This window comes from Musa acuminata, chromosome BXJ3-9 (genome assembly GCF_036884655.1).
Source record: "Musa acuminata AAA Group cultivar baxijiao chromosome BXJ3-9, Cavendish_Baxijiao_AAA, whole genome shotgun sequence".
Classification (NCBI taxonomy): Eukaryota; Viridiplantae; Streptophyta; class Magnoliopsida; order Zingiberales; family Musaceae; genus Musa; species Musa acuminata.
In genome coordinates this window covers 1,741,721-1,766,294 of record NC_088357.1, presented here as the reverse complement: position 1 = coordinate 1,766,294, position 24,574 = coordinate 1,741,721, and the positions used below count along the sequence as shown (strand labels likewise).

Genomic DNA, 24,574 nt, shown 5'->3' with positions numbered 1-24,574 from the left:
GACGTCGGTCGCGTTCTCGGGGACAGAGAACGGGCTTCTGATCAACTAATCAAATATATTCAAATAATTGTTGATGCATCATCTCAATATTGTCACATCTGACCCACTAAAATAAATCCGACACTTCAGATTCCACAATGAGACACCGAAACATCTTTCTTATATCATAAATCAATACAACTGCTGTAATACACAGCTAAAAGTATGCTTCACTGCGGAGTCGTTCTCACATCAATGCCAAATTACTACCGTACCAGATTACAACAACATGATTACAAGACATAGTTTTGGTCTCTCGAGAACTGCATGCCAAGCTCCCCTCACCGGAACTCCGGTGCTCGCAGGACATATCAGCCGGAGACGACGACCTTAAAGTACAATGCACGTATGCTGGTTGCATGCAACTCCTGGCATGGTGCCATGGCTCAGAGGCAACTGGGTGGGTTCATGACCCCCGAGGCTGTTCCCTTCACGTTCCTGCAGTAGGACTGCGCCTGCTTGTTCCGGTAAGTGAGCTTGATGTCCTTCAACGAGACCTCACTACATGGGTTGCTCGGGCTGCAGTCCAGCTTCATCGCCACCTGCGTTGCCGAAGAGCCCCGAACGTCGTGGAAGTTCACCTGGCTGATCTTGATTCCGGAGCTCTGCAACCATAACGAAACAATATTAGATGCGTGTGTGCGTGTGATGAAGATGGCTCTGTTTTAGGTCGATCACCTGGCCGGGACAGTTGATGTTGCTGGGGCAGTAGTTCTGGTCGACGACGATAGGATTCTGGACGTTACTCATGACGGCGTGCTCGAAGGTGATCCCCTTCACGTACCCGTTGCTCGGCCTCCCCCAAGTCTTGATCCGTAGCCCGTTTTGCGTTCCCGTGAACGCGACGGACCTCACCGTTATGTTCTGCACTCCGGCCTCCTGCGCCGCGTTGCCCAGGCTCCCGATGCTGCGTCCGCGCCATGAGACCAAAGCTTAATCGAACGGCCAAAGCAGCAGAAATAGATCACGTACAAGCAGTAGCGTGTAAATGCGAAGTTGCTGACCTGATGCCATGCCCAGGGCCGCATTTTATGTTCTCGATCCAGACGTGGGCCGATCCAGGTCCCAGGGAGATGCAGTCGTCGCCGGTCCTCATCGTGGATCCTCTGATCGTGACGGAGCTGGACATCTGGACGTGGATGCCATCGGTGTTGGGGCTGTCCCCGGGGGCAGTGATCGTTGCACCCCGCACTGTGACGCCAGTGCTGGAGAAGATGGACATCTGAAAGACCTCGCTGTTGAGCAGACGTATGCCGCTCAACAGGATGTTTTTCGACTGACCGATGGTCAATGACTGCGTCGGCATGCAGCAATTCGGCTCAAATTACAACATTCCAACGAAAAGAAACCAAAATTGCTTCGTGGTCCGGAAGAGTTGGCCTACCGTAGCACCGTAGGGGCAGCTCCGGCGAGCCTTCTTGCAGGCCCATAACGCCTGCCCTCGCCCATCCAGCGTTCCGCCATAGACGGACAAACCTTCGACGTACTTCAACGTAATCCACTGCGTGATGTCGCTGTAACCAGGAGGAGCCACGAGGGTCCCCTGGATGACCATCTTCATGCCGGCGTTCTTGCAGGGGCCCTTAAAGAGAGCCTGGCTCACCAGGAACCTGCCGGCCGGAACGACCATCGTCGCCGGCTTTCTCGCCCCGCAGGTGGCCTCCCAAGCAGCCAGAAACGCCTTGGCCGAGTCGGTTTGCCCGTCCGGCTTCGCGCCGAAGTCCACCACGTTGTAGGCCGCCATCGCCATGGCGGAGCAGGCAAGCAAGAAGAGCACTGCAAGAACTGAACCACCCAAAGGTTGTGCCATCGGAGAGAGAGATATCTGTGATGTGCAGGATCGAATGGGGAGGACAAAGATGCCGAGGGTGCATTTATAGTGATTCCAAAACTCCTCATACCATTTATTGCTCTCGAGATACAAAGATCGATGTGGATCATGTTAGGTCACATTGCGGGCACCACAAATCATGGGATCAATCAATGTTACGGAAGGTCAAAGGGTTGGCGAAGAGCAGCACGGTCACAGATCAGGGATGGTGGCGGTTTTGTCGGTTTATTATTGCGTGGCGAAGTCAGAAATGTAGGTGCATGTCCGTACAAGCTTGCCATGCACGCAGCTAATTTTGACTGTCACAAACATTAATCATATGTACGGTTGAAGGAAGCCAAAACATGGAAGCAAAGCGATAAATTAAGCATTGATCTTATACTATGTTATTATAACGCTAATGAATCTATCTTAAATATTAGTTCGATAATGATATATCAAACCCATTTATTAAGGTTTATGAGTTCAAAATATCATTTGATATATTTTGAATGTACTTATTAGCACTAGTAAATACTTTTGCCACTAAGAATCTTACAACAAAACATTTCAGGAAAAAAATCTACAAATGTGATGAGAATTTTGGGTCAAATATCTAGGAAGGATCGATCAAGGTTAACATTGGTCTTTTACCTACCAAAATCTTCGCATAAGTCAAATGGGAAGTATCTTTAATTATGGTTGATGGATCGTCCGAATTAATATTATTGCTACCTATTTGAAGGGCGAGGTTATGTTGGCATCCATCACGTATGATGGTCAATGATTTCCATTTATGGAAGCCTTAAAAGGAGAACACCATAGATTTTTTGTTTGAACCTAATTCTTGTTGAGATATTATGCTTTACTACTTGTGAAGTTGTTCTCCATGCCATTAGTGTACCCTCGGGTCATAGAGCTCTCTTATCTCATAGTATTAGTTCATAATTTACAAATTTATTATAATTTATTTCAATAGTTTTTCTTAAAAATTAGGATGAATTCCTACAAAAGGTTAAGTTTAAGTTTTTTTTTTTTTTTTTTGACTCCATCCATAATAACTAGCCCCTATGATAATAATGCACTCATCAAATTAATTAAGATATTATAATTTCTTTGACTCAAGGATTTATCATCCTCGTGGAGAGGAGATCGACTCAAACACAATTTAAGTTTGATTATCCTATCGACTTTATTTAACCTAAATTACAATTTGAAATGCTTAAACTGAAATTAATAATAATACACTTATCGAATCCTTATAAGTCAATCTCAATCTTGTTCATTTATGATGTGCAACTAATCGAGGTATTACATGTATAAATGTTTTAAGTATATTAAAAAATATTATAAATAATATAATTTTATTTATTTTTATTTTAAAATTAATAAAATAAAAAACATTTTTATATGAGCTTCTTTTTATTCGATCTTGAGTTAAAGTGCATCATAAATTTTTTGAACAAAATTACTATATTTAAAAAATACTGTACCTGAGATAGAAATTGTTATAAATAAAAACTGTTAAATATAGATTCTTGAAACTGCTGTTACAAACAAAAAGTAACAAAAGAAAAAAAAAAGGAGCTCAAAAGTGAAAACATGAGTCTTGCAATATAGTTTTCACAACTAAAGTTCCAGTTGAGTAGCCTTTTAATCATGGCTTGCAATTGTAGATATCTGAGTTCCTTTTTCATGCAAGTTTGATCACTTTTCCTTCACTACCCGTAAAAGTTGACCGAATGATTTAAGGCTACATTAATGCATAATGACCAGATTCAGCTAAACAACTTTGCCCTATCAAACAGACTTGGATTAATACGTCTGGCCATTGCTTAGATCCGAAGCTTCATGAATGTTTTTGTTAGGCAAAACTGGAGTGATCATGTGATGTGACCTTCATCGTTCCACGCTTGACTTAGCACCAAAACCCATGCGCATGGGAATTGGAATTGGCATGTCAGAGAAGCCTTGTGCCATCGGCTTTGCTTGCCTTGTTGTCTCAGCAATCATGCACATCATTCCAGATCTTCCAGCACAGCTACCTCGATGACTTCCTCGACTCGGACTGAGGTTTATCCCGTAAGCCCATGTTCCTATCATCTATATTTCCACCTCCTGGTTTGGCTGCAAAGGTTCTCTCTTTTAATGTCTTCTCTGCAGCACGAATAAAGGTCTGCTGCGCGTGAGATTGTAGGTGTCTCTCACTCTTGTGGATGACTTGCGAAGCATTAGGTGACGGAAGAATCACTTTCCTGCAACCTCAACAGTTGACTCGGGAGCTTGTCAGCTCTACAATCCTAACGAGTACGGTGTGCCGTACTTCATGTTGCTTCCTCATAACTCGAGCTATTTGTTAGTAGCATGCCACATGGGAGGGAATGGATCTCTTCTTCTGCAGATTAGATTGCTTGAGGAGTCTTCTTCTTCTGCAGAAACCAAGAAGAAGAAGCTACGGATTGCTTGGATCTTTTCATTTGGTTGCTACACAAGAAACCTAAACCTTCACGTTCAAGAATGATGTAACCTTTCTAAATTCTTCCATAAATTGGTTTTTTATTTATAAGAAAACAAATGCTCCGCCAGCAGTTTGACAGAGGAAGATATAGGAACTTAGATTATTATGCTTGATGGAAGAAGAGATAGAGATTAGAGGAACGAAAGGTGACTTCGATTGGAATCGTATGACTTCGTTCGATTTAGAATCATCAAACCATCGATCGTGTTTATTAATTTCGGTTCATGATTGATTCGATTCTATTTCGAACCAAATTGGGTTAGAGGATAATTTTCTTATAGTTATCTAAATATTCGATAAACTATTTTAATATAATTATTAAATAATTTTTTTGATATTTTTATTTTTTTTGTGCTTGTCACAAAGTTTATTTTACAATTAAAAAGTATTTTCTATGAGTAATAGGAAAGTGTCCAAATAACCAAATCCAAATAATTACTTTTGCCATGAACAATTTGTGACAAAAACAAACCAATGGACATATAAGATAAACAAAAAAAAAATCAAATCTAGACATGTATGCAAGTGTGGTAAATTTTGATAAGAACATAGAAAAAGCTAAACATAATTGTGATTTTGGTCTCAGGTTAATATTTGGAGCTTCTAATGGTCCAATCAGAAGCAGAGAACTTTGAAGCCCAAATCTGTGTCCAGCCCAACCTAAGCTTTAGTTGTCAGGCGGACTGAGTCACCGATGAAAATTTTCTGGGGACACGTAGCCTGTTGAAATGAACCGGCACACACATTGCACCCGTGAGCTACGTGGCCCTCGAGGAAAATTTCCATGGGTGACTCAGTCCTCCTTTGAACGAGTTTGGCCGGGTGTGAATCGCTTCCTCCTTGTACAGTTTATACTGGCATCAGAAAAGGTCGCATAAAAGAAAGAGAAAATTAAAAATTTATTAATAAGATTCAAATCTGATTTAGGAATAATGACATGATATGAATATTAGAAAAAGTAACAAAAAGAAAAGGAGAAAAAAATATATGAAAGGAGTCTAAAAAACAATGACTTAATCAATATCACGATAGTATATGGTCCATATATTGACAATAAATCTTAAACATTTAATAATAGCATATGAATAAATGATCTAATATTATTATGTTCGACATACCACCACCATAGATAAGTTCGAGAGAAGCATACCATTATTTTTATAATTAATATTTATCGTGAAGGTAACAATATTCGAAGGCTAATAAAAAAAGACTTTTTAGGTACGTTGAGAAATGTTTTTTTCAATAAAAAAACTCAATTAAATTTGTTAAGTCATCTAATAACTTAAGTTCAAATGAGTCTTATTAATAACATCTTGATGCAGTCTTATAAATTTGGAAAACATGTGAGGATAAATTATTCACTAATTTCTCAGGATAAAAGGATCTTAGTTGACTCTAAATTAGTATCCAACTTTGATAATCAAGATTTGACTTTATAAAATTTTTTATTTTTTTATTAGGGAATCCTGTACACCATCGCCTAGATGAATATTTAAAGTAAATCTAATTTTCTTTTAATGGTTAGTTAAATGAAAGATAAAAGAATGAATCAATTTTCACCATTTTTTTCTCCATATCTTCTTTCTACTAGTCCGTGTGTTAAAGAAAGTCCAACCAAAATAGATGAATGATTGAAATGAATAACCAATTCAGAAGGGACAAATGATCTCTAATTCTTGAACAAGAAACACTTTGCCATAAGTGCTGGCCAATATTAGAGGTAGTCTCTATCTATCTACATGATGCTTCTCAACTCGATGGTGACTCTATAACTCTCTTTGCAGTTCCAGTGTCACAAACTCCACTAATGCAGACCTCTTCAGATGCAAATCTTGGTCAGTGCCGACACCATGTTCCTACCAAGACGAAGGGACGTATGCTCCACTCCAGTAATACAAGTCCAAAGGGAGTGGGAATGCGCACAGCCCTCATCCTTTACCAGGTCTCAAGTCTCCCCTTAGCTTCATCATGCTGATTTGAATTCTTCTTCTGAAGGATGTGATTGCCATCTATGCATCTCTCTCTGAAAGGTCTGGTCAAACAATGGATGTTTATGTCGCACCTACCATTTAAGTGGAAAGAAGAAAAGATACAAGAAGGTGAGGCCTTGTAGGTTATCATGAATGGCATCACATATGTTTTTTCTGAATAAGATCAATCGAAGAAGGTGGATAGTAGTTGTTGGTGAAGGAGACCACCACAATGCATTAAATTTGCTTTCATTAAAATGAATGTTTTGCTTCATTGCATGGTGTTGATACTGATAGCAAGTACTTCTTCTTAAATGGCAATACATGTCTGCATCTCTATATCTAACCCTAGTAGCTATTTATTAATTGGATCTAATAACTATAGTTACCCACTTCCTATCTCAATCTAAATCATCAAATTATTATTTTGGTATTTATTATTTTATCAAACAAATAATTGAGAATTTTCTTATGAAGGAGGTTATAATTTGCAGCCAACGAATATAGCATTTGTTCAAATATGATAAAAGTGTAAGGTAATATGCACACCGCTTGGTGTAATACTATCTGAAACGGATTTGATATCGATAGTACTTATTTAATTGATCTTTTATTCTGATGGATCATATCGCTTAGACATGTATCATTTAATAATCTAGGATTTATATTGCTTGACGTAATTTTTTTAATTATTTTTTTTAATTTTTATAATATTTAAAGCATATATTCAGTACACTAATATAGATCGATACGATGATGATCTATATCGTAATTGATACATTACTAATATATACAATCACAAATCTTGATGCACAACTTAAACGTAAAGTCATATAAAACTATCATCTTTCCTAAGCCTATATTATCTTATCCATCCCTTATATTCTTCTCTATAATAACAAAGTGATTCTCTCTTTCTCTAATTTTCGATTCGAGTGATTTAGGATCATTAACTAAAGGTTGCACCGAGGAGAATATTCAATTTTCTTTCCTTCTCTTTCGTTCTTCTTTCCTAGTCCACATCAAGATGGAAGTCAAAACTATCGACACCATGGAAGACCTCGAGGTCGGCTGCCCTTCGAGCATGATGAGGACAGTGGAAGGTGTTCTGTCCTTGTCGAGTTAGGGATAGCTTCTTGTCGATTTTTGGATCCACCTTAGATTAAGATGACGGTGACATGGTAGGCCGTGACAAGGTGAAGACAGCTCGTCGTCACCATCACTGCCCATTGTCCTTTTAACACGAGATGAATGCTTAATGGCTCTCTTTGAAGATTCAAATGCTTGCTCTAATGATTGCATGACAAGCTTTCCATAGGAAGAATAGATACCAAAACTTAAGAGTTATAAAAATTGATCGATAATTGAGACACAATCATCGACCAATTCGGTTTACAAATTAGATCGTTTGAATTTGAAGGATATTAAAATATCATCAATTTTTATTTATCATTTCATGATCATCAATGTCTTTTCATTACAAGGATGGAAGAAAAGAATCTACACAAATCTTTACGATGTATATGTTTTGTCTCAATCATTCTCTTTCACTATATTATAAATATTATTTTATTAAATTAAAAATTTTAATTTAGCATATAATATTTTTAAATAAAATATATGATTTAACCATTGACTAAATCAATGATCCGATTAATATCATATTAAATAAAATAAGAAGAATTAAAATAATGCAAACATATACCATAAATGACATTGTCTTGATGTTGCCATATCCCATGAAAATCACTCGACTTGATTTTATTGGTCATCATATTTTTCTTTCAATAATTGATATTTTATAAGACGTTTATTTTATTTTGATATTTTTCTTTTGCTAAGTCATATCTATAATATAATATACGATATATTAAAATAATCGATATTAAATTTGACGACTTCATGTTCATCTCCCAATTCCTCGCCGTACTCGATCTTAAACCCGCGTCGTTTACCATTTACTAACCGTAGGACGCAACGCCTATTTGGCGGGTCCCACGTGATGGGTGCACAGGACACGCGTCACCGAAGCATTACTGCATTGCCTGGTATTTACGCTTTTCCTCGCCACTCATCTTCTCCCCCGCGCCGTTCCCTTCCCTCCCCCACAAAATCTTGAAGTGAAGGGATCCTATCCAAGCAGTACAAACGTCTCGAGATCCTCCACCATTGGTTCCCGTCAAAGAGATGGGATCCTTGTCCTCACAAACGAGCAAAAGGAATTGCAAATGTTTTAGTGAGAGGTTCTGTTGGAAAGGATCCGCACAACCTTCCGAACCCGTCACCCTTGCCGACTATTCCCCTGGCTTTGAAGCAGAATAAAGTCGACGCCCGCAGGATAAGGGTTCGAATTCTTCTCCAGAAGTATCCATTCTTCTCTTCGTCCGTCCCAAAGATTCAAAGTCTCTTCCCTTTCCCGTTTATCGGCAAAATCGTCGTTCACCAGCTCCAATTCGAGTTCCCTGTCTCCGGTATCGACCCTAATCTCGTTAGGATCGGAAATTGTCTCCGAGTTTTATCGTTTCCGGCTTCAAGATTTGATCTTGCTCGTACGTCGGTGGACCAATATTGTGTTTTGATTCGGTTTCGAAGACTGAGTCTTGCGGGGATGGACGTGGTGGCGAAGCTGAAGCGGGGGGTCTCGCGGCAGCTCTCGCTGGGGTCGCTGTCGAAGAGCAGGTTCAGCCTCCGGCGGCAGGCCTCGCTCGACCCGAGGCTCGGTAGCGCCAGCCGGTTCACCTTCGGGCGGCAGTCGTCGCTCGATCCCAACCGGCGGAGCCCCGTGAGGGGGGAGCTCGGTTTGCCGGAGAATCTGGACGCCACCATGCGGCTTATGTTCATGGCGTGCCAGGGGGACGCCCGGGGGGTCGAGGACCTCCTCAAGGATGGGTTAGACGTGAACAACATCGATCTCGACGGGAGGACGGCGTTGCACATCGCCGCGTGTGAAGGGCATGTGGATGTCGTCAGGCTGTTGCTCAGCTGGCGGGCCAACATTGATGCTAGAGATCGGTGGGGAAGCACGGTATGGCGCTCACACACTTTCCTCTCTGTCTCTCTCAAGATTTACTTCCTTTGGAACGTGAGCTGTGTGATACTAGAATATTCCGGAAATGGAATGTTCTATGGGTTCAGAATCCATCAACCTTACACTTCCATCTCTAACAACGTGATGTCTACTGGTCTGCGATTAGCAATATATAATCGACAGTTGTCTTAACTAAATGCAGGCTTCTGCGGATGCTAAGTACTATGGGAACGATGAGGTCTACGGTCTCTTGAAGGCCAGAGGAGCCCAAACCCCGGTAGGATACATTGCAAATATAAGGGAAAATCAGAAAATTTTGCGTCTCTTTGAGGAAAAAAAAAGTATTTTTGTTGCAAAATTCTGTATATCTCTGAATTTTGTTGTGTATTCACAGAAAACTAGAAAAACTCCAATGACAGTTTATAATCCCCAAGAAGTTCCTGAGTATGAGCTGAACCCAGCAGAACTTCACTTCCGGCGAGGTGATGAACTCCAAAAGGCATGTTCTCTGCACTTTATTGAGATTTGTTTCAGATATTATTGCTCTCAAGTTGTATTAAAATACATGCCCCTCTTTCTGAAAGAGGAAGAGGTCTGTATTTTAGAAAGGTTGTCCCCTAAGCATTTGGCTCATAAAAGTAAAATCCTATGGTGGGTTCCTTGTGTCTGCAAAATGCTTAAATTGCCTTCTGTTGTCAACAGCAAACTAGATGAGTTGTTTGCGAGCAGCCTGAGTTTGATGGAACTGTGAACTATCTAAAATGCAGACAAGTTACGGATAAGCCAAGCTTGAGCCAGGACTATCTAGTGTTTGACTCATTTGTTTATTCAGGGAGATGCTTGGTGACTAATACATAAAGCCATAAACATCTCATAACAGTGTGACTATTGTTATCCCAATCAGGGCAGCATTATATTCATGAAAATTTAGAGTTTTAAAAGTAAAATGTCATTTTTTACAATCATCAAGGATCACGTGTTGACACATGCAGAGGTGATGTTGGCCGTTGTAGCACATAGCCACACCAATTTCAATCTGTTGACTGGCACAGGGAGTGTCCTGACGAGCTCAGCGCCATTCTTTTAGTGCTGTTGGGATACCAGCACTCTCCTGAAAATGTCATTCGAGGCATGTATGGTTATTCCTTTGCCATGTCACATATGTGGTGCTATGTAGTTGTACTCGAAGTATTCTGATTATATGACCTGCTTCAACTAGTATGATTCTGTTAGATTAATATGTTATTCATTTTAAGTTCTGGTTTCTTTGTCTGTTAAATTAGTATTGCTGGATGAAGTGTTCCTTTTATTTGTTTCTGATAAGTTGGGAGTTTGTTGTTGTTGTTGTTGTGATTCTTGTTGTGTGTAGTTCACTCGTGCTGCATTTGAAATATTTAGTTTCTTAATTATGTTGATCATCGTTTGACATTGGCTGAAACAACAGGGCACATGTCAAGTAGCTAAGTGGAATGGAACAAAGGTTTCTGTGAAGATGCTTGATCAGGATGCCTATTCAGATCCAGTTGCCATGTACTTGTTCATTCTTCCATAAGCCAAATGTTTGGTGCATTAGATGTATTTTGTTACAAATTTCTCTTGATGGCATGTTTACTAGGGTTAGGAGTACATCTTTGTGTCATAACATAATTTGATTTGGCATCCAACTTCAGTAGAAATATTTTATTGTTGAATCAGTTGCTTTCTCTTAGTTGAAGTTACAGCATGTGAGCTGCTAAAAATTTTTTTTTTTTTTGTTCTGGCATGATACAAAGTTCATAACACTGGTATGTTGATAAATTTCTGTATTATGGTGTTTCAATATCGTATTGATATTAAACAAGCAGTTCTTTCTCCTTACATCCAATCAGAAGATCAGTCTCAGGGCCTGATCATGTTAGTTTCAGGGTGTGGCTCCTTTCTTTAAATCTGAATGTGTTTCAGAGGCACATTGCAGTGACGTAGTTATCCTGCTTATGCTGTACTAGGTTCTGACCAATAGCCATCAACCATGTCGTGGAGTGTTTATGTGGTCCGTTATGGTTATTATATACTGACTCATTCTATTCCAGTCAATCATTCTTGAAGGATGAAGGGTTAAGTACTCGTGACTGTGAGACTCCTTTTAGAATAACCTATTTTGCATAATGATCATGCATTTTTTAGTTTTTAGAATAGCCTTAAATGCATGATCATTGTTGATCTCTTTGCCATCAGAGCTGCCTTGCCAAAGCAAACTGAGGCAAGGGTGAGCTTCTGAAGTTCTCTAAACAAAAAGAAAAACAGAATCGAGAACTACAAGGATCTATGTAGGATATAAAGCTATCTTCATATATCAAACGAGTTTGAGAATCAAGTGAACATAGTTCCACAATCACATCTCTGTCTTCAACACTATAAATAGTATTTCAGCATCTAGTTTAATAAAGTTGTTTATGAAAGTTTTTTTTATCATGTGATAGAGTTCACTTGCTGCTGCCATATCATTGATGCTCTGCTCTTACATGAAATAATTGAAATTACTGGCAAGTTATTCCACCATTTAGTTTCTGTATGCTGTTATACAGATTCTTCAACTTTAATTGATTTGTTATGGTTTTTTATTTATTCAATGTTTCTTCTATGTCTGCAGAAATTCTTTCAAGAATGAGCTCACTTTGATGCAGAAGACTCGACATCCTAATGTGGTCCAGTTTATTGGAGCCGTTACACAGAATTTACCCATGATGATCGTTTCTGAGCATCTTCCAAAAGTAAGATTTATTGGTAAAGCATGCTACAAATTTTGGCAAAAAATCAATCATTTGAATTGATCATAGCACTGTGACATTCTATACGTGTTAGTTATTATTCATTCTCTATCTGATTCTTAGTAAACTAATTTAAGCTTTCTATTTGCATTCCAACTGCTTAAGATGCTTATAAGTTATAACACACCTAGTTTTTGTAAGAATGGCTCAGCATTATGGTACATTCATGACTATGACCTCTTAGATGTTCTGCTTCTTTTGAAACTCAGGGTGACCTGGGGAGCTATCTTAAAAATAAAGGACGCCTACGGATGAATAAAGCTCTTCGATTTGCCCTGGACATCGCCAGGCATGTGTTTAAGCTGCTACTGTTCCTGCCGGCTTAACTAGTTGAAACCCTTTTTTCTAACCCAGAGAAGAATTATGTCTGTTGTTTCATCTTTTTGCAGTAATCATAAGATTGAAATGAAATTGATATTATTTAGATACTAAACATGTGCAGTTGATGGACTATTTTGGCTTCATTGGTTACTGAGAAAAATAAGAAAAAGTTCCTCTCTGTTTTCACTGCCTATTTGCTTAGCACTTGAGCTATTTCCTCGTAGCTGTTGGTAATGTGTGCTTCCATTGTTTTCCCCCTCAATTCTCAACGAAGAAGCTTCACTTTTTGGTGAAAATTTTAAGCTATGCTTTTCTGCTTGCTTGCATGGCAAAGTTTATTGCTTTATCCTTGTTCCATACCTGATGCTGGTTTTGGCTAACTGTCCAGTTTCTCATATTTATTGGTGGTACCCATTAACATTCCCTTTCATGCCTCCTGTTCACTGCTTGTATTCTTCAAATGTAAACTAATGCTTGTGGACATGTAGATTTTGAATAGCATTCATATTATAGGCAGTAACAAATTCTCATGCTGCAAACCAATATGAAAAATGAATTTCTTTTTGACAAAGTATTGATTTCTTTTTGATTCAGGGGCATAAATTATCTTCATGAGTGCAAACCAGACCCAATAATCCATTGTCACTTAAGACCAAAGTAAGATTATCCACTATCTGAACTTCAATCAGGTAGCAGTGTCATTCATAGCTACTCGTTGTCTACTATATGATTATGATTTACGGTAAGGTGCCAGAAATGTTTTGCTAGATGATGGTGGTCAGTTGAAGGTGGCAGGCTTTGGCTCGATTAAGATGTTGAAAATATCTCCTGACAGATACAAGCTAGTGAATCCCATGGCTGATACTAACAGTAAGTTGCATTATTCTGTGTAGCAAGGATGAACCTACGGCTACAATAAACCTACTCTTAGTTCCTGGAGTACAATAGGGGTGCACACAGTTATGATTTATCTAACAAAACATTCATACCGATTGAAAATTTCTGCAAAATTAGTTTGGTTTGGTCTGATTCTTTTACGTTGTGAAATTATTATATTTTGAAGATATTATGTACCTATATATATTACATCCATAAGGATAAAATTTGTTCAATTTGTATTTTTCATATACATTATGGCTGAATAATATTGTTACTCCTTTTTTTTTCATATGATGTATGATTTTATACTATTAATTTCAGTTTAAATTGGATGCTCTATTTTTTCTAAAATTCCAAACTGCACCGTGCCAGATGCTGTTGGGATTTTACTTTAACGAATTAGCACATATTAACACCAATGGACCGCTCGTTTTTTTGCTACCATTCGAGTGACACATGACTCTCATCTTAAAACATATGATCAAGGTTTATCAGGGAGTTTGAATCATGAGGATCTTGCCAAAGTTCGAATCATTTTGGAAAATCATTATGAGCTTCTATTGTCGGAAAGAGTCAATGCAAGTAACTTGCCTGAGCTAATTAGACATGAATCTTTATAGATGCAACAAGTATTTAGAGTTATATGGTACAGAAACATATTCCACAGATTCTCAACTGTAATAGGTCAAACAAATGTTTTTTTGAACATATTTGACAGGATCAGGTACTACAATTGCATTTTAATTCCATCTGTGTCGTGCTTTTTTAGTTTATTTTTTCTTTGATAAGCCTATATCAACCAGTTATAAGTGTTTCTTTGTCATTTGTTACAGGTTCATATATTGCACCAGAGTTGTACAAGAATGAAATATTTGATAAAAGTGTTGATTCATTCTCTTTCGGTCTTATCCTTTATGAGGTTTGTCAGATTCATTTCTCTTCTGTTTATCTGGTTTCCAGTATTTTATTTTCTTCCACAGTACATCAACATTGTTGATGTTGTTATGAGTTAAAATTGAGTTTATGACTAATTTGTACGGCTTAAGTTCATGTAGAGTTTATCTTAAATTAAGCTCAGTTGTGGAACTTGCATGGACTTTGCTGGGGCTGTTTTAAATTGCCTATCTAGCACTTTAATTAAAATTTCTTTTCTGGAACATTCTCAGATGATTATAAATGTTGATAGTATAAAGTTGGTGAATCTATTTCACTCGGTTGCCTATATGATGTCATGGATGCATTAAGGTCATTGTAAAAGTTATCCCTTTTTAGTTGTGTGTGTATTCAACTGTTTGATTGGTAAGGTCTTCAGGCCAAAATCATTCTTGGTTTTAATTTTGTATGTTTAAGACAATGCCCTGTTTAGGCGTTGCTTAGTTCTTTTTGGCTTAAAGGAAGATTAAGTAGGATGTTGGATCCTTGCAAGTGATTCAATCTTCCCTACTCTAATTCTTGCCACAAATCCATCTCCGATAGTCTCTGTTTGACTAATTAATTTGGTGCATTCCTGCTTCATTTTCACTGTAGGCTACTGACAATAGAAAAGTAAGAACATCTCAGCTGTGAATTTAAGCACCTGTTACTAATTTTGATAACCTAGTGGACCAGTATTGTACCAGCATACTGCACAGTATACTAACCTATACTGCTCAGTGTTACTAAATAGATACTCTACTGTATGTTCTATTACCAATACTTGTTTGAACTGTTAAATACCAGTTGATACATACCAGTCGAATCGATAATTTAAACCATACTCTCATTGTCCCTCTCAATTTCTAACTGTTTATACTTTGTGAAGTTTAGCGATGCTTTGATGTAGTTGAGTTGTACCAGATATGATGGCTGAGGAATGGGTTCAGATCAAAGATTTTATCGTGATGGTTGTTGTTGCCATGAGGCTGTTGAAACACTATGTGGCTGCATACGCCTTTCCTGTGCAAGCACAAAGCACAGTTGAAGGTGCCTCCATAACCATTGGAAAAAAACACGGTCGTTTTGAAACCAATGTATAAAAGAACATAACATAACAAAACAAAAGTGTTCTATTCTTTGTATTATTCTCATCTCCCATGGTGGCCAAGCTGAGCCACAAGCATTGAGCTATAGCTTAGACAAGTGTCAATCATTGCCTGATGTTTGGGCTGTTTTGAGAGCTCGAGGTTGAACCCTAATTCATAGGAATTTAACTCTAAGCTTTTAGATCTTATATCTGGACTGAACTTATCTTGTTTGACCCTGTACATTTCGAAGAGCTGCTGGAAGTTCTGTCTCTGCATGTGCATGCACCCATCCCGTTTTGGTACAATGTGTATTCACTACTAGTATGCATGCAGGTGTGCGGACCGCTCTATCCGTAGGCGCATGCAGTATCCAAAATAGAAAGTTTAAAAAAGAAAACAAGGAAAATTTGATGATGATTTACGACTAGAATAATTTGTTTTTGGCTTGTTCCTTGCTCATAAGTTGAATATCAAGCTTCTATGATTGTTGTGGTAGAAATTACAGAAGAAATGTCGGAGAGACTGATCCTGTTATAGCTTGCCATTTTCCCATGCTCTGGTGTACATCCTGGCTATATTAATCTTGTTTTCATGTTAGATATTATATATTATGCAGATTAGTTTAACTTCGATTTTCATTGACCAAATATCCCTGTCTTCTGCAAGTTAAGATGATCGAAGGAATTCCAGCTTTCCACACCCACACCAAGGCTCCTGAAGATGTTGCTAAAATGATTTGTTTGGAAGGAAGCAGACCAATATTAAAGACTAGATCTAAGAATTATCCTGCTGATTTAAATGAGTAAGCTTTTCTTCCTAAATTGTAGACTTCTGCTAGTACCGGTTCAGGGTTACACAAGTTTTTGATAGCTAAGTTATTATTGGTAAATATTGTGCAAAATGATGCTTGCTTGAGTAGAATTAAATCAAGAATTGATATAAACAGAATTACAGATAGTTTTTTTTTTCAAATGTATAAAATTTTTGAAGGCCAGCAATGCAGATTCTTTAGCCTATTCCCTTCCCAAAGTACATTTAGAGACTATGCAGAGCGCCTTATATGATAGTGTTACTAATCATAAGATCGTATTGCTACTCTGTTTCATATCTACACTTTGAAGTAAGCCATCTGTTAATGTGTTGTGTAATCTAAGGTTATTTGCAAGGTGTAATTAGCAAGATTCTGAACGAATTTTGCTGTTATTTTTTGTTTGATTCATAGTGCCTTTTGATCATGGATTCTATAGGAAGTATTTTAATATGCTGAAAGAGATAGTGGGATCTGTCAAATTTAGTAAATTTAGCAATGGCTTCTATACTAGGTGTGCTTGAGTTGTACAAGTATAGTTGTTTTTTTTTTGGGTAAGAAAGAAACACAAGATTGATGCTAATTTTTTTCAGCTGCAACTTGTCGTAATTACTTAAATTGAGTTTTTTTAATTACTTAAGTAGAGTTAATTGTGATAATCATTCACATGAGTGCATTTTGTCTTTCCTAAAATGTAGACAAACAAATTTCATGAAGTTTTGTGTCACAATGAGTGATTGTGTCAGACATGTTTTTCAAAGAGCATTGATCCCTTCAAAATTTTAATCAGCAGTTAGTACTCTTAAATCTCGTTTGAGTTACTGTGCTTGATTTTTGCTGTCAAAACTCTTTGTTTTGCCATGGTTTTGGCACTCGTAGTTCCATTGTAAATTATCCATGCTAGTTCTGCAGTAATTATAAATTCTTTTATTTGTTCGAAAGAAAGATAATGAACATCTATAGCTGATCAATTATTTGATTCATCTTGGGAAGTTTAGAGAAGTCTTCTAAATATTGGTTATGTAGGATTAGTCAGATTTTTTTTCTCTTAGATCAAAACACTACTCGAAGAAAATGCTGTTCTTTGCATCAGATTTAGCTCATAAAAATCAATGTTGTAATCCAAACTCGTCCTATGAATTTTGGAAAAATATAGCCTATGTAGTATGGAATTTCTGTTTTCTTAAAGAGTCACCAAATTTTATAATCTTCCATCTTAATAGGAGCTCATAATTTTCTATTTGACAAAGATGAACTCGCAACTTTTGTTGGGTTGTTCAAGGAAATCATACGCTACATTTCATTTTCTCGTAAATTTTATTTCATCAGCATCTTTGGGCTACTTTATTGTACTGCACTATTGAAGCACATTCTTTATAAGATGAAGTACAATTTAGTGATATATATTGTACAGGTTAATCGAAGAATGCTGGGATCCTCAGCCCATGGTGCGACCAACATTCTCAGAGATAATTCTACGACTGGACAAGATGTATGCAAATTGTCCAAAGAATCGATGGAAAGACAACTTTAGGCTTCCTTGGTATGTCAATTATTGCGATGTCATTCTCAAATTAACATTTAAGAATCAGACTATTTTTCATTGTTTTTATCGATATTTTGAAAACTTGTTATACAATGTCATATCACTCTGGTATTATTTGCATTCGACCTCACATACCTTAAGACATACTAAGGATTCCCAAAATGCTTGAGCAAATCATGATGCTGCAAATGTTGCTTATGTGAAATCTGTGGGATCCTTGTGGTTTTTGCACTTTCATATTTGTTTATTGCAGTTCACATGGCCTTTCAGATTTCTTACCAAGATGAAATAGCTGCATTTGGATAATTTTCCACAGTGCAGGGCCATAATTCTTGACATTTTGCAGGAGATAATCCCGTGATAAGTTGGCTCTCACTACGATGATGTCGCAGCACAAGTATGTAATTCTTGTCGACGGACACTGCTTCCTAATAAAGATCAGTTCCTCCTGGTAAAGGACAGCAATGCTTTGTCATTCATTGCAAGCCAGATTAGATTGCAAGTTGTAATATGTATACCGAATAATAATCATCTGATACAAATCAAGGCGGTTGTTTGAGATACCTTTGGAAGAGTCGATCTTGATGTTCGGAAGGTTAATAAAAAGTGTTGGATTTACTCGATATGTGGATGACTTTTCCTTGTCTTCTTGTGTCTGTTTGCAATATTGTGGAGTGAATGCCTACAAAACTTGATCAAGAGTCGTGAAGCTCAAGAATGTATCGAATGTCTTCTCAAACTTGACTCGACGAGTTCATGTTCTAGAAAGAGTGATATAGATTATCTGTGCCAAACTTGCTAAACAGGGCAGAGTAATCCTTCTTGTCCTTCTCGCCCACTCCTCTCTCGGTGCCTATCTCTAGTGTGGTTATGGATTCACGATCCATTCTCTCGGAAACATGATCGAGAGGTAAAGTCAAGCATTTAAGTTGTATCCCATTGTTTTAGAACAGTTTAATGAAATAGGAAATGAGGATCAATACCTCGACGATATAAGATGAGGAATCAAAAGGGAAGGAGGTCGAAAAGGCTGACATCTATGTGAAATTATTTGCCCAAATTTAACTTCTTCCCAAATTTGGAATGCTTCGAAGACAGCTCAGCTATCGCATATATTATTTTATATGCGAAACCCGATGTTGTCGTGTGTTAGATTCTTCGAAACACGATGGCCAAAAGAAGTCTACAATAAGCTGTATTTTGAGTAAGCAATTATATAATAGAGGAAAGCATAAAAGTTTTCATGAAGAAATGCATGATAACCTGCTGCTTAATTGGTAAGGCATACTACCACGCCTATAACGAGGTAATTCTTGTGCATAGGCTGATGCAAGTACCAAATCTCCAACAATAATTATTGAAGATATTATTTGTACAACAATATTCTTGATGGTTTAACCACATACTCACTTAAGAACACATAATGATACTTCAAAACAATGTAAATAAATAAAATATAAACAACTCAATGTCGGGATATAAAGCAAACAACAAAACGATATTTAGGTGTATTATATTTATTCTTGTCTTGATTTAGTAGACGAATCCTTGCACCATAGTCCATCTTTCCCTCCGAAAAGAAACAAGTAAAACATATGATGTTAGCCATGCTTGACCTAAAAAATAAACAAATTAAGATCTCAAAATGCATAATAAAACCAAACAAATGTCATAATAGAAGAAAAGTCTAGGGATTTAAATATCGTTCTAATATCGATTTATTGGATTTAATATGATTCTGGTGTCCCAGGTGGTATGGTATACTGAAATATCGAATCTTATTGAGAAAACAATAATAAAATATAGTCTAATACCTACCTACATAGTCTGGTATGACAAATTCCTTGGAGAAGACAGGATCCTGAAGCATATCTAATTTCAGATTTATAGTTTACTAAAATAACTGGTAGGAAGGTGGATGATGAAGAGATCCTCTACCATTTAGTTCCTAGGAAATCTCTGCCACCTCAATAGGCAGATGTTTTGTATTTGTGCACTTTGAATCTTAACAACCAACTTAACATCCTGATTTGGTTTCATCTGCAAGTCAATCTTACTTTCTATCTTAGCTGACTGGCACACAAAAACAAAACAAAGAAAGAACCCAATCCAAAATAATTTGTTGTCTGGTAGAAAAGCAAGCATATTAGAGAACCACAAAAGACCCCAAGGCATCGAAAACATCTTCAAATTTAGACATCATCGGAAGTCAGTCATAATAGTGGTTACAACATGGCATACCAATCATACACACACACTTTCTATGTTGCATCGAACTAATTACAACAACATTCAGGTGGAAAATTGCTTGGTCCAGTTTCATTAAATATAATTCATCTTAGACTGACTGACTACCAGCAAATCTTGCAATTATCTCTGACTACAGGAAAAGAAATGAAACTACGACTTACCACAGCATCAGTGGAGAATTCCAAAATAATGTTTCCTTTCCAAGTCCCAAACATCTGCAATTTGATGCTGCTACCGAAATCAGATGGTGTTTTCTGAACAGTGAAATGAAATATTGCTAATTCTATCTCAATCTGCTCTAATCGTAGTATAAAATATTCCGAGGTAGGAGAACGTACTCTGCTCCGCTGGTTAACGTCGCAGCTTTGGACAACCTTTAACTTCGACAAATCGTTTAAGCTTCTCTGGCATGAATGACAGAGCTCTGCAGCCATACATACATAAATATTTCAGACTTTCAAATCCTTGCAGCCACTCCGGCAAACAGTCCAAATTGTCACATCCGATAATTCTCAACTTGTGAAGTCTATCACACCGTTCCATGTCCTGTGGCAAACGCCTCATCTCTTGGCATCCAACTATCTCCAAGTGCTCTATACTTTGGAGGTTATGCCAACCCTTGAATTCAGATGTCCGCAGCATCTTATTGTTCAACCAAATACTCAATCTTGTGACCTCCAGATCCACCTCTAAAGCTTTGAATTTTGGACATTGGATTAATGTCAATTCACCAAGTCTCGGGAACAAGCGTTCTCGTCGCTCCACCTTTAACCATTTTTCTAGTGCAGGCATATCGGACAATATGAGTTTTTCCAAATTAGGAAATGTCCCATTTTCATTTTCACCGTAGAATGCTTCATCCATAGCATTGATTAAATCCATACCACTTATCTCGATAATCTTGAGATCGTGTAGTCCTCCAAGTGAAGGTAGCCTTTTACATTTCTTGAGATTGATTAGTTTGATCCATTTCAACTTGTGAAGACAGTCAAATCCATTTTTTATCCATTCGGGAAATTCCTCACTAGCATATAAAATAATCTCTAATTTTTTCAAGTTTGGATTAGGTCGGAAGTTTTCAAGCACCTGCAATGAAACCAATTCCGAGGTTCTCATGTCATCCGTATTGTCCCATTTCCAATTTAACCTCAAATATCTGAGTCGTGGAAGTACATCATGTAATTTTAAAGCATCTTCTGAATTTGACACTTGTTCGAGATTTTGTAGCACTAGTTCTTTTAGATTCATCAATGATTGTAACTCCGAGAAGACATTTCCAATATCACTAATTTTGATATATCCATACAACTTCATGAGGTTACTCATTTGACTTATTTCACGTGACATTTGATTCAATGGACATCTATATACGTTGAGATCTATAAGTTTTTTCAAGTTACTCAAACCCTCAGGTAATTCAACAAGCCATTGACAACTTTCCAGATCTAACTCTCGTAGATTTATAAGGCCGGTGACCGAAATAGGTAACCTCTGAAGCTTTGTACAATAAGCTAATTTTAAAATATGTAAATTCTCAAGATTATGTATTCGTTTCGGTAGCTTCCGAAGCTTTTCACAATGAGCTAGATTTAAGACTCGTAAATTTTTGAGCTTGCACAAGGACTCGGGAAGTGCTTGGATCTCGGATTGGGAAAGGTTGAGATATCTCAAAATAAGCAACTTGCCCACTGTATCAGGTAGCTGTTGGACTCTGATAGCTCGTAAATATAAAATTCGTACATGTATAAGATTGTTAAACATACCTTTTGGGATATCTAAGATTTGATATTTATGTTGGTGATCCATCTGCTCAGGTTGTAATACCAAACTTCTCAACATATTTACCCCGTCGAAGAAGGCATTTGGAAAAACTATCGTATTGGAATCGACCAAGATACGTAAATGGAGACATTGTCGTGGGATTGTTGAATTTGAATCAACCGCACTCAACGTATAGCAATATTTTGTGATAGTTATCGAAGAATAGGTCTCATTAGAGACTCTGAGCTGCGCATTTTCCCCTGTCATCCCTTCGTCGACCGAATACGGCAGAAGGCCTTCAGCAGCTAACACGTGCAATAAGTCTTTATAATCGACCATGTCACCACCATGTCTAATCAACCAGCCGTACAACATAAATCGTGTCCATTTTCGTGACAGGCAATGAGACACGATTAAAGCCATAACCTGGTTGTTCACCCTTTCCTTAACCTGATTGAAGACATAATCGTGTCCATGTTCATCGATTCGTTGTTGCCATCGATTCATTTCAGCATATCTGAATGCGGTGCCAAAAACCTTGGCGAACATGGGAGACCCAAAAACCTTGGCGAACACGGGAGACCCATCATCTGATGAAGAATAGTCACTATTACATAATTGAATTATCGCGTTTGCTTGCTCGTGTTGATCGGGCCGGATGAGTGCTTGTCTCATGCACAATTTTACCCAATCATCCTTCGATAGGCTCCCCAACTCGTACTTTCGGACAGAAGAGGACCCCCATTTATACTGAGTAAAAACCAAGTCGGTGGACCCCAATATTATACTCTCAATTAAACGCGTGGACCCCAATACACTCTCAATTAAACGCGAGTTGAAGAAAGGAACGACCACCACGGTACTCCCCGGGGCGCCGACGAGCAATAGAAAGCTCTCCAATTGGGACCACTTATCTCTGTCCTCCTCCCCGATGTTGAGATCATCCAGAACGAGCAAGTATTTGCTTCCATGGATTCCGTCGAAGAATAGCCAGATGTCCTCGCATGGCTCCCCGGTTATTGAACTCGTGAATTCTCTCATGATCATCGTAGGATCCAAATAAGCAACTTTTGAGACATCCACCCAGATTCGATGCTGGAATTGCTCCCGCACCCAGGGGTGGTGGTAAATCAACCGAGCAAGGGTCGTCCTTCCATCTTCGCCATCTATGAGCAGCCATTCGACACCATCGCCAGACTGTTGTTGCTGCTGCAAAATGTCGATGATTTTTTCTACATCCTCGTTCCGTCCCACCACCTCTTCTCTTAGGACGGTGGAGTACTCTTCTTCTTGTCGTGGATCCACAGACTCCAGTATCTCCTTCCAGAGGCCCAACACAGACCCCCTCCTCACCAGATAGTTCAGCCTGCCTACCATCTCCTTGAGCTCCAATAGAATGGCTTGGCGAGAGGCCTCTCGGATGCTGCAGATGGAGTGTGACGAGCGATTCGATGCTGCAGCCGCTCCTCCTCTTGGGTGCCAGTCAAGGATCCTACCGAGCAGATCGTCGACGTCCACAATGGCTGCACCGACGTCGGTCACCCACTCCTCCAACTCCGGTTCCTTCAACGCTCGATGCTCGGCGTCCTTGATCGTGCCATTGATAGCCCACAGGCGGTCTCGAATCATCTCCATGTGGTTTGGCATGCCTAGCAGTCGCCCCTGCGCCATCGTCGCAGGCATCGGCAGTATGTGCGATAGTACGCGCTCCAGATCTGACGCCAACGCCATGGCTTTGATGTCAGGGTGGCAGCTATGGAACTCTAGATTATCAATTGAGCCGTGGACTGGTATTACTCAACCCACTTGGAATCAATCTACAAAGTATTCGTGCCTCATTAGTTGTTCCTTTTCGTACATCACTTTGTTTTCATCCCAAGCAACCATTAATGCTTGATGAAAGCTAATCCAAGCAAGTAACGAATAGAATGACGCACTTGGAATCTACCTTCACGATCTGTGCAAGTAACGAATCAATCATCGAAGCAAGCTCCAAGTAATGCTCGATTCTTCTCTGCCGTTGGTTACCTTTGCGTGGCTCTCCTGCAGGCGAGCGAGCCAGCTGTAAAGGATCAAAAGAACATGTGATTCTCTACCCCTCGGTCATTCTTTCTCTTATTTCTTTTCTTCTTTCGTCTGTGTCAAGACACCGGGCAAACGGGTTTCTTTTTCCTCACCGTTTGCCTTTCTCCGATGCTCCGAGGGAGGCATGAATGTGCTAACCTTCCTCTTCTTTACTTAGAATCTTACAGCTTTTAATTAAAGCATTGCATCACCAGTGTTTTGATTTAACAGGCATCTTCTTTTCTTGGGGGCAAAATAAAGAATCCTTAGCATGACTGGAACTTTAATTAAGGTAGCGGCTGTGAAGGCAACTGCAACATTGCAGAGGTGAAGCATCAACAGTTGTGCAAATATATTGCTTCAAGACACCGGGCAGAGGTGAAGCATCAAAGTGAATTGATCAAATACATTGCAGAGGTGAAGCATCAACAGTCGTGCAAATATCATCGCTACAGACCAAATATCATTTGGTCTTCTGCATCAAAGTGTGCTACGAATTTTGGCATAAATCAATCAATCATTTGAATTGATCATAGCTGCTACTGTTCCTGCCAGCTTAACTACTCGAAACCCTTTTTTTTCTTAACTCAGAGAAGAATAATATATTTGGTTTTATCTTTTTACAGTATTCATAAGATTGAAATGAAATTGATATTATTTAGATACTAAACGTGTGCAGTCGATGGTCTTTTTGTCTTCGTTATTTACTGAGAAAAAAAAAGAGAAAAAGTTCCTCTCTGTTTTGACTGCCTATTTCCTCGTATAGC

At 38.5% G+C, this 24,574-nt stretch overlaps 3 protein-coding genes across 4 annotated transcripts; 1 reads left to right on the top strand and 2 right to left on the bottom strand.

Moving 5' to 3' along the window:
- Positions 1-138: 138 nt before the first annotated feature.
- Positions 139-1,892, bottom strand: LOC135648655 (polygalacturonase-like). Its single transcript, XM_065166531.1, has 4 exons — positions 1,424-1,892; positions 1,044-1,333; positions 718-946; positions 139-644 (listed from the first exon to the last, which is right to left on the bottom strand). The coding sequence occupies exons 1-4, from the start codon at positions 1,847-1,849 to the stop codon at positions 426-428; spliced, it is 1,164 nt and encodes a 387-aa protein (XP_065022603.1). The 5' UTR covers positions 1,850-1,892; the 3' UTR covers positions 139-425.
- Positions 1,893-8,680: 6,788 nt separating this feature from the next.
- On the top strand, positions 8,681-18,357 carry LOC135649933 (integrin-linked protein kinase 1-like). Of its 2 annotated transcripts, XM_065168914.1 has the most exons (12): positions 8,682-9,365; positions 9,571-9,645; positions 9,763-9,867; positions 10,813-10,898; positions 11,998-12,118; positions 12,385-12,464; positions 13,091-13,153; positions 13,251-13,366; positions 14,209-14,294; positions 16,050-16,180; positions 17,601-17,729; positions 18,079-18,357. In XM_065168914.1, the coding sequence occupies exons 1-12, from the start codon at positions 8,949-8,951 to the stop codon at positions 18,083-18,085; spliced, it is 1,416 nt and encodes a 471-aa protein (XP_065024986.1). In that variant the 5' UTR covers positions 8,682-8,948; the 3' UTR covers positions 18,086-18,357. The 2 variants fall into 2 exon arrangements, with proteins under 2 accessions (XP_065024987.1, XP_065024986.1); XM_065168915.1 differs by lacking the exons at positions 17,601-17,729; positions 18,079-18,357 and having other exon boundaries at positions 8,681-9,365; positions 16,045-16,157.
- A 1,976-nt stretch (positions 18,358-20,333) lies between these two features.
- LOC135649976 (disease resistance protein RGA2-like) lies at positions 20,334-23,414 on the bottom strand. The gene has a single exon (XM_065168989.1). It carries the CDS (start codon positions 23,412-23,414, stop codon positions 20,334-20,336), a length of 3,081 nt encoding a protein of 1,026 aa, XP_065025061.1.
- Positions 23,415-24,574: the final 1,160 nt, after the last annotated feature.